The sequence below is a fragment of the Chlorocebus sabaeus genome, chromosome 13 (genome assembly GCF_047675955.1).
Source record: "Chlorocebus sabaeus isolate Y175 chromosome 13, mChlSab1.0.hap1, whole genome shotgun sequence".
Classification (NCBI taxonomy): Eukaryota; Metazoa; Chordata; class Mammalia; order Primates; family Cercopithecidae; genus Chlorocebus; species Chlorocebus sabaeus.
Genome location: NC_132916.1, coordinates 88,568,245 through 88,580,927, shown reverse-complemented (window position 1 = coordinate 88,580,927; position 12,683 = coordinate 88,568,245). Strand labels below are relative to the sequence as shown.

Here is a 12,683-nt window from a genome sequence, read left to right as displayed (position 1 = left end):
AGAAAATAGTTGCCACAGTACCGAAACCCAGTACTGTGCTGGCTTCAGGTGTGACCCAGCACAGCCCCAGTGGTGGTGTCCAAGGGGGTGCTTGCATCACCTCTCCTCCCACTCCATTTGGCACAACGTGGAGAGAGAGATTTTGTTTGCTTGGGAAAAAGTAAGGGAGGAGAACAAGAGCCTCTGCCTAGTAATCCAGGGAATTCTCCCAATCTTACCCAAGACCACCAAGGCAGTACCTCTATGAGTCTGCAACAGTCATAGTGTTACTGGGCTTGGGGTGGCCCCTAAAATACATATGGCTGCAATGACCAAAGACATAGATCACAACACTCAATTCCCTTTGAATACTTGGAAAGCCTTCTCAAGAAGGACAGGTACAAACAAGCCCAGATTGCTAAGATTAGAATAAATACCTAACTTGTCAATACCCAGACATTGACAAACATCCAGAAGCATCAAGACCATCCAGGAAAATGTGATCTCACCAAACAAACTAAATAAGGCACCAGGGACCAATTCTGGAGTGACAGAGATATGTGGCTTTTCAGACAGAGAATTCAAAATAGCTGTTTTGAGGAAGCTCAGTGAAATCCAAGATAATGCAGAGAAGGAATTGAGAATCCCATCAGATAAATTTAACAAAGAGATTGAAATAATTAAAAACAGGAAATTCTGAATCTGAAAAATCTGACAAATCAAAGAATGTATCAAAGTCTCTCAATAAATACTTGACCAAGCAGAAGAAACAATTGGTGAGCTTGAAGACAGGCTATTTGAAAATACATAGTCAGAGGAGTCAAAAGAAGAAAGAATAAAAAATAATATGGCACATTTACAGGATCTAAAAAATAGCCTCAAAAGGACAAATCTAAGAGTTATTGACCATGAGGAGGTAGAGAAGAGATAGGGGTAGAAAGTTTATTCAAAGACATATTAACAAAGAATTTCCCAAACATAGAGAAAAATATCAAAATTCAAGTATAAGAAGGTTATAAAATGCCAAGCAGATTTAACCCAAATACTACCTCAAGAAATTTAATAATCAAACTCCTAAAGGTCAGGGATAAAGGATCCTAAAAGCAGCAAGAGAAAAGAAAGAAAGAACATATACAGGAGCTCCGATACATCTGGCAGCAGATTTCTCTGTGGAAACTTTACAGGCCAGGAGAGAATGGCATGACATACTTAAAGTGCTGAAGGAAAAAAACAAAAAAACAAAAAAACTTTTATCCTTGAATAGTATATATCTGGTGAAAATATCCTTCAAACATGAAGGAGAAATAAAGACTTTCCCAGACAAATAAAAGCTAAGGGATTTCATCACCACCAGACCTGTTCTACAAGAAAAGTTAAAGGGAGTTCTTCAATCTGAAAGAAAAGGATGTTAACAAGCAATAACAAATCATCTGAAGGCATAAAACTCATTAATAGTAAGTACACAGACAAATACAAAATGTTATAACACTGTCATTGTGGGGTGTAAACTATTCATATCTTGAGTAGGAAGACTAAAAGAACAACCTATCAAAAAAACTACAACAACTTTTAAAGACATAGACAGTATAATAAGATTTAAATAGAAACAACAAAAAGTTAAGTGGCGGTGGGGGGGTGGGGTTTTATCAGTTTTTTCTTTGCTTGTTTTTGCAATCAGAGTTAAGTTGTCATCAGTTTAAAATAATGGGTTATAAGATGTTACTTGCAAGCCTCTTGGTAACCTTGAATTTTAAAACGTACAATAGATACGCAAAAATATAAAGTAGGAAATTGAAACATACCACCAAAGAAAACCACTTTCACAAAACAGAAGACAGGAAGGAAGGAAGAGAAGGCCACAAAACAACCAGAAAACAAATCACAAAATGGCAATAGTCAACCGTTATTTATCAATAATAACACTGAATTAAATAGACTAAACGACTCTCCAGTCAAAAGACAGAGTAGCTGAATGGATTTAGAAAAACAAGACCCAATGATCTGTTGCCTACAAGAAGCACACTTCACCTATAAAGACAAACATAGACTGAAAATAGAGGGATGAAAAAAGTTATTCCATGCAAATGAAAACCAAAAAACAGCAGGAGTGGCCATACTTGTATCAGATAAAATAGATTTTAAGACAAAAACTATAAAAAGACACAGGGAAGGTCATTATATGATAAATGTATCAATTCAGCAAGAGGATGTAATAGTTATTAATATATATGCACCCAACACTGGAATATCCAGACATATAAAACAAATATTAGAGCTAAAGAGAGAAATAGACGCCAATACAATAATAACTGGAGACTTCAATATCCCACCTTCAGCATTGGATATATCTTCCAGACAGAAAACCAGCAAAGAAACATAAGACTTAATCTGCAGCATAGACCAAATTGACCAAATACTTACAGAACATTTTGTCCAAAGGCGACAGAATACATATTCTTCTCCTTAGCACAAGGATCAGTCTCAAGGATAAGACAAAATACAAAATAATTTTTGTATTTTTGTAGAGACTGGGTTTCGCCATGTTGGCCAGGCTGGACTTGAACTCCTGACCTCAACTGATCCACCCACTTCGGCCTCCCAAAGTGCTGGGATTACAGGTGTGAGCCACCACACCCAGACTGGAACTTTGGAAACCATATAAACACATAGAAATTAAGCAATACGCTCCTTAATGACCAATGGGTCAGTGAAGGAATTAAGGAAATTAAATTTCTTGAAACAATGAAAGTGGAAACACAAAAGCAGTACTAAGAGAAAAGCTTATAGCAATAACCATCTACATGAAAACAGTAGAAAGATATCAAATAAAAAACCAAGGCATGCATCTTAAAAAACTGGAAAAGCAAGAGCAAACCACACCCAAAATTAGTAGATGAAAAGAAATAATAAAGATCAGTGCAGAAATAAATGAAATTGAAATGAAAAATATATAAAAGATCAATAAAATGAAAAGGTACTTTTTAAAAAAAGATAAAATAGACAAATTGTTAGCCAATAGTTACACTTTAGTCAGGCTAGGAAAACATGAGAGAAGACCCAAAGAAAATCAAAGATAAAAAAGGAGACATTACAACTGATATCACAAAAATTCAAAGGACCATTAGAGGCTATTATGAGCAACTACATGCCAATAAATTGGAAAACTCAGAAGAAACAAATTCATAGACACATCAAACCTACCAAGATTGAACCATGAAGAAATACAAAACCTGAATAGATGAATAACAAGTAAGGAGATGAAACCCTTAATAAAAGGTCTCCCAGCAAAGAGAAGCCAGAGACCCAGTGGCTTCACTGCTGAATTCTACCAAACATTTAAAGAAGAATGAATATCAGTCCTACTCAAACTCTTTCAAAAAGTAGAGGAAGAGAGAATACTTCCAAACTCATTCTACAAGGCAAGTATTATGCTGATACCAAAACCAGGCAAAGAGACATCAAAAAAAGAAAACTGCAGGTCAGTATTGCTGATGAACATTGATGTGAAATCTTTAACAAAATACTAACAAACTGAATTCAACAACACATTAAAAGATCTTTCATTATGACTAAGTGGGATTCATCCCATAGATGCAAGGATAGTTCAACATATGCAAATCAATGTGATACATCATGTCAGCAGAATGAAGACAAAAACCATATGACCATTTTAATTGATGCTGAAAAAATATTTGATAAAATTCAACATCATTCTATGATTTAAAAACCAAAAAAAAAAAAAAAAAAAAACACAACTGGACAGAGAAGGAATATACCTCAACACAATAAAAGCCATATACAGCAGACCCACAGGCAGTATACTGAACAGGGAAAAATGAAAGCCTTTCCTCTGAGATCTGGAACAAGACAAATATGTCCACTTTTAACACTGTTATTCAACATAGTACTAGAATTCCTAGCTAGAGCAATCAGACAATGGATAGAAATGAAGACATCCACCTTGGAAAGGAAGAAGTCAAATTATGCTTGTTTGCAGATGATATGATCTTACATTTGGAAAACCTTAAGACTCCACCAAAAAACTAATACAACTAATAAACAAATACAGTAAAGTTGCAGAATACAAAATCAACATACAAAAATCAGTAGCATCTCTGCATACCAACAGCAAAGAATCTGAAAAAAGTCAAGAAAGTAATCCCATTTTCAATAACCACAAATAAAATTAAATACCTAGGAATAAACTTAACCAAAGAAGTGAAAGATCTCTATGAAGATAACTAAGAAAGAAACTGAAGTTGGCTGAACGCGGTGGCTCACGCTTGTAATCCCAGCACTTTGGGAGGCTGAGGTGGGTGGATCATGAGGTCAGGAGATCGAAACCATCCTGGCTAACACAGTGAAATCCCATCTCTACTAAAAATACAAAAAAATTAGCCAGGTGTGGTGGCGGGCATCTGTAGTCCCAGCTACTCGGGAGGTTGAGGCAGAAGAATGGCGTGAACCTGGGAGGCGGAGCTTGCAGTGAGCCGAGATCACGCCACTGCACTCCAGCTTGGGCAACAGAGCGAGACTCTGTCTAAAAAAAAAAAAAAAAATTGAAGAGGACACAAAGCAACATATTACTGGATTGGAAAAATTAATATTGTTAAAATGTTCATATTACTCAAGCATCTACAGATTCAATGCAATCCCTATCAAAATACCAATGACATAAATAGAAAAAATAACCTTACAACTTACATGGAATCACAAAAGACCTAACTTATATGGAACCACAAAAGACCCTGAATAGCCAAGCCATCCTAAGTAAAAAGAACAAAACTGGAGAAATCACATTACCTAACCTCAAATTATACTACAGAGCTATAGTAAGCAAAATAGCATGGTACTGGCATAAAAACAAGACACAGATCAATGGAACAGAATAGATAACCTAGAAATAAATCCATACATGTACTGTGAACTCATTTTAAATAAAGGTGCCAAGAATATACATTGGAGAAAGGACAGTCTCTTCAACAAATGTTGCTGGGAAAACTGGATATCCATGTGCAGAAGAATGAAACTAGACCCTGTCTCTTGCCATATACAAGAATCAAATCAAAGTGGATTAAAGACTTAAATCTGAGACCTCAAACTATGAAACTATTAATACTACAAGAAAACATTGGGGAAACTCTCCAGGACATTGGACTGGGCAAAGATTTTTTGGGTAATTCCCCACCAGCACAGACAACCAAAGCAGAAATGGACAAATGTGATCACATCAAGTTAAAAAACTTCTGCACAGCGAAGGAAACAACAAAGTGAAGAGACAACTCACAGAATGAGAGAAAATATTTGCAAACTATCCATCTGATAAGGGACTAATAACCAGAATATATAAAGAGCTCAAACAATTCAATTAGGAAAGAATCTAGTAATCCAACTGAAAAATGGGCAAAAGATCTGGATAGACATTTCTCAAAAGAAGACATACAAATGACAAATAGATATACGCTCAACATCACTGATCATCAGGGAAATGCAAATCAAAACTATAATGAGATATCATCCCATCCCAGTTAAAATGGCTTATATCAAAAAGGCAGGCAATAACGAATGCTGGTGAGGATATGGAGAAAGGGAACCCTAGTACACTGTTGGTGGGAATGTAAATTAGTCAGCCACCATGGAGAACAGTATAGAAGTTCCTAAAAAAACTAAATATAGAAATACCATATGATCCTGCAATCCCACTGCTAGGTGTATATCCAAAAGAAAGGAAATCAGTGTATCAAAGAGGTATCTGCACTCCCATATTTATTACAGCACTATCCACAGAAGCCAAGATTTGGAAGCAACCCATGTATCCATCAAAGACAACTGGATAAAGAAAATGTGGTACATATACATAACAGAGTACTATTCAGCTATAAAAAAGAAGGAGATCTGTCATTTGCAAAAACATGGATGGAACTGGAGAATATTATTTTCAGTGAAATAAGCCAGGCACAGAAAGACAAACTTCATATGTTCTCACTCCTTTGTGGGAGCTAAAAACTAAACTGAAATGGAGATAGCAGAATGATGATTACCAGAGGGCTAGGAAAGGTAGTTGTGGGGAGTGATAAATGGGGATGGTTAATGGGTACAAAAATATAGTTAAATAAATGGATTAAGATATAGTATTTGATAGCACAACATGGTAAGTATAATCAACAATAATTTGTTGTACATTTCAGAATAACTGAAATAGTACAACTGGAATATTCATAACATGAAGACATGATGACTGTTTGAGGTGATGGACACCCCATTTACCTGATGTGATTATTACACATTGTGTGCCTGTATCAAAATATCTCATGTACCTGATAATTATGTACACCTACTATGTACCCATAAAAATTTAAAAATACCACCAAATTAAGTTTGCCAAGTCAGTAGTTCTCAAATTTGTTCAAATTGTAGAGTTCCTGGAGCTGGTAATTCATTTTGATGAGTATTATAAATGTTGCTATCTTAAGTTTAACACATGTAATTTTTTTTAAATTAGATGTTATACAAAATTCTAATTTAGAACAAATGATTGCAGGAGCCAACTACTTTGAAAAATTATGAGGGGAAAATTTACAATAGAAAATTTTAATAATTTTTCTGCAAATTAGAAAATGCCTTTCATTTTACTCTGAATTCAAAACTCTTCTGTTTTTTGTCTGTAAGATGAAATCCAAATTTGGGGGACTGGTGTTTGAGGTATACATGTCTTTTTATCCTTCTATTTCTACTAATTCCCTCCATGACCTCTCTGTCAGAAAAACTGTGAGTTACATACTGGTCTTAAACTTGTTCTATATGCCCTAGTCTTCTATTTGTTAAAAGATAGTTTTCAAAAATGGTTAAAATTATTGTCATGCAGATATGCAGATATAAAACTGAAGATGTGTTAAGAGTAATCTATTAATTAATCAATGAGGGGACCAGGTAGATGTTATAACCAGTTCAAAAGAGAACCCTAAGAACAGACACATTTATAGATCAGGAATATTCAAATGAATGTGTAAATGGAGGCAACACTAATTTTTCCACGTGGGGAAAGGGAGTCAGCTGAACTTCTACAGACAGGATAGACTGCATGTCTACAGACAGAAATTATTTGGTCTTGCTATCACTCATTTATAACTTACAGAGTTGTAAGAGCCCAAAGACAGTGAAAGGCTAGAATCAGATGACTGAAAAGGTATGTTGTATGTGGATAATGCATAGTTTTCCACTAAAGCATAATTTTTTCCTATACACCTGGTCTTGTTTTTTCCTGTCTTTCTGGATATTTGATTCCCAGCTGACTTTTAATATCTGCAGAAATGAGTTTTCTCCCTGTCTTTTTCATGTAGACCTTACTGTCTAATTATTTACTTGCCATTTACTTGTATGGTACAGTATTGTTAACTATCTTTTTAGCATTTTTTAAATCTACCTAACTATATCATAAGATAATTTTATAGTCAGAAATTATATCAAATGTTAGACACTCAGTGATTATCTGTTGTTTGGAAAGAATATCTTCTCCCTCCTTTTTACTGTGACCTAAGTTCCTTAAACCTCTACCACTCCCTCCAACAACGTCAACAATGTCATGTCCAGCACTATTATATCTTGTTTAGCCTGGAATTAGTGAATTCTTAATATTGGATTCCCCAGAAGAAAATCAGTATATTCAACTAAAAACAAAGCAAAAACCTTGGTTGACAACGTGCTATGTATGCATAGCTTGAGTTCAACATATGTCTTAAAGAGGTTTTGATAGTTTAAATAGATGTGATTTTTACCTAATGTTTAATAGCTATTTTCCATTTCTATCCATTTTCAACAGGTATTTGCTTATGTTATCAGTTGTGCAAAGTGGGAAGGGATATTTGACTTGGGAATGAGGGATGTTTTCTGCTGCCAAAATACACGTCCTACAGAAAACCAAACACCACGTGTTCTCATTTATAAATAGGAGCTAAAAATTGGGTATGCATGGACATAAAGGTGGGACCAGTAGACACTGGAGACTGCAACAGTGGAAAGAGTGGGAAGGGGGCATAGGCTGAAAAATGAACTAGTGAATACTGAGCTCACTGCCTGGGTGATGAGTTCAATCCTACCACAAATCTCAGCATCGTGTGATATACCTTTGTAACAAACCTGCACATGTGCCCCCCCTGAATCTAAAATGAAAGTTAAAAATAAACACCCCCTACATAAACAAAATCATGAAACCATAATTCTCAGAAAAACAATTATATTCAGCTCATTAATTATGTGCTCATTTTCTTTATTGGTATTTACAAGTATATTCCATGTCCAAAAATTCTTGTTTTTTAAGTGTTTTGTCAATTTTAGCTAAATATTTTAGTTATCGGTAAATAATGTTTATTTTTTCCAAGCACTAATTACAAAACTCCACTTCTTTAGATGAGAGATGCTGACAAACATTATATAAAACCAATTACAAAATGTGAAAGTAGCACACAGACGGATACACACATACTGCCACCAACAATTGTGAGATCATATGAGTGGAATGAATGGGAGTTAAGAAGAAAAGCTATAAAATTGGTTTGTAACAATATTTTCTAAAATTACATGTTGGGAAATTTTAATCTGTTGTTACTCAGAGTTGGTAAATTAAATTATTTACATAAAATAACGAGTTTTATACAGTGTTCTTTGCTAACAAAAATATAATTTATAATTTTCTAGGTTTACATTATAAGATTGTCTTCTAATTTTAAGCATATGTACAACAATGGTAATTATCTATCTATCTATCTATCTATCTATCTATCTATCTATCTGTTTTAAAACTTGGTGCTAGTATTTAAAGCACTCCCAACTTCCTTTAATCACTTAAGGTATACCATTCTTTTTGTTTTGTTTTTTGGACCTTTTCTATTAAAGCATAGATATTTTCCTCTGAATAACGTATTATCTCCAGACCCTGGGCACTCTCATCCTTCTGATTCTCAGTCACCTTAATTACAATATACCTACCCTTAAAGCCTATCTTTGAAACTCTCATCCCTGTCCAATTCAGTGAAATTCCTCCCACCAACCCCTCTTTATAGTATCTTGTCATTTTAAACAACAAATATTTATAGTATGGAAAAAATAAAATCTTTTATGTCTGTAGCCCCTTTTTAGTATATTTTATCCATCTCTTTAACTGAAATCAGGTGTGGAAATAAAATGCCTACACAAATGAGAACAAAGGGAGGCTATTTATTTAGAGCTTGCTATAGCAAGGCAGTCAGACACTGTCACCTGTTGTTTGGTAGACTCAAAGCATGAGGGGGAGTGGGAAAGCTTTATAGTCAGAAAAGGGGGAAGCCTTTAAGTGTTCTCTGATTGTAGGTTGTTAACATGAGAAAACTGGAGGCAGGCTAACTAGAAGCAGGGCATTTTATGTGATTGGTTTGGTGAGCATATCTAGGTTTCTCTGGTTGGTCCTGAGTTGGAGGAGAAGGAGCCCAAAAATGGAGAAGCTGGCTAAGTCCTCAACATTCTGGGTCAATTGCTGCAGCTACAGAGGTTGAGACTGGCTTCCCCGACTGGTCGATACAGAGGCTGCAAGTTAAAGAGTTCTATTGTCATATATGGTCTAGCCTTTGTCCATTTGTATATTCAGTCTCTCACAGGCTTCCCACTGACCACATTATTTCCTTTGCTACTCACTCTGGTGGCAGCTTTTCAGTTCCCTGGCGTGAGGAAGGATCAGTTTCCCTATATGTCTTCCAGATCATTGTTCCATTAGTATTCCTTCCTATCAGTTACTCTTCTGTAGTTCATGAAATGCCCAACCCCCATATTATTTTCTATTATCTACTAAACTCGAGTTCATCAGACTTATTGGGTACCATATATATCTCACTACTTTGTTCTTCAGGGGCTAATTGTCTAGCAAGTGATATTGTTACATTAAAAATAAATTTCAGTACCTCCTTGTAAGTGGTGTAACAGAAATGAAATGAAAATTCTACTAAATTAACATAGGTGATATTTTAGGTTGCTTTTGAGATACAAATAGGCAAAGAGGAGGAGGGAAATGATGGCTGGATAGGATACGAGAGAGAGAGTTGGCAACAGAGGTATGGACTGGAAATGTTAACAGAATGGGGTATTCAGGGGTCTGAATTTCACACTGACTGAGCCCGCTTTTCCCATTCCTCAATCTCCACTTAATTCTGACTCTCACCTTGGGCCTTATTATTCCCTAGAACTGTATTATATTGAATGCCAGCTCCCCAAGTGTCACCTACCCAACCTGTGGATAAGACAAAGCTGAGTTTACTGCTTACAGCCATAAGGGAAAACATCACCTCAACAGTGCTTTGGCAGTGTCTCAGAAGAGGAACTGCAAAGTCAGAATTTATTGAGAATTTGAAGTTTGCTAAGGCAGGTCTTCCAATGACTGAGGTGGACTGGGGGTAGGATGGAGGTTTGAATCGGGTTGGGTAAGGATCATGAAAAAGCAGTCCAGCATTGGTGGGAATAGCAAGAAGATTTTTTGAGGCAAAGGATGCAGACTCTTAGGACTGAAACTGTGTGCTGATGCTTACTACTGAAGAGTTGACACATCTTTGAGGTAGTACTGAAATGAGCAATCAAGTTATTTGCTTAGGCAAGAGTCTCTTGGAATGGTAAAATTATGCTAATGAAGACAGTGGAATAGTGAAGTCTTATTAATGTGGACAATAACCTGGGTGTTGGGGAGTAGTTTCGGTTCTCAGTCACCTGCAGTATCTCACACTCTGAAAATGTTTCCTCTAATTCCAGGTGTCTCCTTCTTCACTCACATGCTATAATGCCTTCTGAGGTTTTTCTTGGCCTTTACTATAACCGCAGCAACCTTATTCTTCTTTTTGTAAGCTCCTCCTTGCTTCCCAGCCTAAGTAATCTGTTTAACCTCGTGTTTACTAGTAATCTATAAAGGGAGTAAGCAAAGTGTAGAACACTGTAAAATACAAATGGAAAGCATCAGACCCTTTTATGTTAAAAATCTAGGGTGAATTCCATTTTTAAAAGATAATACTGTATAAATCTTAAATTTTTGTCAAAAAAAAAAACAAATATAGTGGAAAAATCCAAGTTATAAGAATCTCAAAGCATAATAATGAAGGAATTAGATTATATTAACAAATAACTGGTTGAGTTCACTATAATTCTGAATCTGTATGTTTTTTGCATCTGTACATTTTACATGTTTTTCTACTTCTTGGTTAGGGATATTTAATTTTCTGTTATGTTCTAGATTTTCCAGTGTTTTATAGAAAAAATGCTATGTTATGGAATTAATTTCTTGTGGATTGAAGACAAAAATAAGCAGATATTAACTGGTATCTGATAATATTTTAGGTTATTTGTTCTTTAGAGAAATGTTAATTCCTGTATTCTCTTTCTCTTTAGGCTAATTTGCACCAGAAAGTTACTCACTCAGTACAAACTGATCTCAGTCACTTGAGAAGAGAAAATTGTTCCCAGGTGTACCCTCCAAAGGACACTGGCACCCAGTCCATGAGGGAAGACAGCACTGGGGTGCCCAGGCCTCAGATTTACCTGGCTGGTCTTCGTGGAGGAAAGAGTGAAATCACCGATGAGGTCAAGGTGAACTTAACTAGAGCTGTGGATGAAACCTAATTAGAAACAGCGTTTTAAAGTAGATGCTACTCAATTATGAACACTAGCAAGTACTTAAAGGTATATTAACATCTATAAAAATTAATTTTGTGGGGTGGCACATTCATTGGTTGTATGACTGTTTATTGGGTTCCCACATTTTATCAAACTGTTTTCTGTAACACAGTTTTCATTCTGTTGAAGTTCAAAAATAAAACTGTCCATTTATCTTTTATTTGTTAGAAAAAGTTTGTCAGCATTAAGATTGAAATTATAACATTTAGATAGAAATATATTATAAGATTATTACTGGAATAGAAGTCTATTTCTAAACCATATTTAGTGTTAAACATTACAAACTTAAAACCTAACCAATATTTTCAGCTTTATTAGCTATTAAATGTTACCATAGATTAAACTGATACATAACAAAACCTTAATAATTTGGAACAATTGGAACAAAGGTCTCTCCCTCCCTCCCTCCCTTCCTCTCTCTCTCTCTCTCTTTCTTTCTCTCTTTCTCTCTCTCTCTCTCTCTCTCTTTCTCTCTTTCTCTCTTTCTTTTTTTCTTTTCTTTCTTTCTTTCTTTCTTTTTGAGACAGGGACTTGCTCTGTCACCTAGGCTGGAATGCAGTGGTATAATCACAGCTCACCACAGCCTCAACCTCCTGGGCTAAAGCAGTCCTACCGCAGCCTCCTGAGTAGCTGGGACCACAGGCGTGTGTTACCACACCTGACTAATTTTTAGAACAATTTTCTGTTGAGACAGAGTTTCACCATATTGCCCTGACGGGTCTCGAACTCCTGGGCTCAAGCGATCCCTTCACCTCAGCCTCCCAACGTGCTGGGATTACAGGCATGAGCCACCATGCCCACCTCACAGGATGTTTTTCAAAATCTAGAAATTTGACATAAAATCTGTATTTCTGGCCCTTCAAAAAAAGAAGAAATCAGAATATCTGCTAATGCTTGGCCAGCATTCCTGCAAGTAGTAGCTTTGCCCATTCACAAGGCAGGTACTTTCAATCCTCCACTGTCTAATCTAGTTCCTGCTGCCTTATGGGCCTCCCACATCACTGCTTTGCCTTATTTGCCTG

At 35.9% G+C, this 12,683-nt stretch overlaps 1 protein-coding gene across 2 annotated transcripts in view; it reads left to right on the top strand.

The window, feature by feature from the left end:
- The window catches only part of CFAP206 (cilia and flagella associated protein 206), a 54,499-nt gene extending 42,677 nt beyond the window's left edge, over positions 1 to 11,822 (top strand). For both annotated transcript variants that reach the window (XM_008006544.3, XM_008006546.3), the window contains exons 12-13: positions 8,386 to 8,529; positions 11,377 to 11,822. In XM_008006544.3, coding sequence (XP_008004735.3) covers positions 8,386 to 8,529; positions 11,377 to 11,607 — 375 coding nt within the window. In that variant the 3' untranslated portion in view covers positions 11,608 to 11,822. The remainder of the gene's footprint in view (positions 1 to 8,385; positions 8,530 to 11,376) is intronic.
- Positions 11,823 to 12,683: the final 861 nt, after the last annotated feature.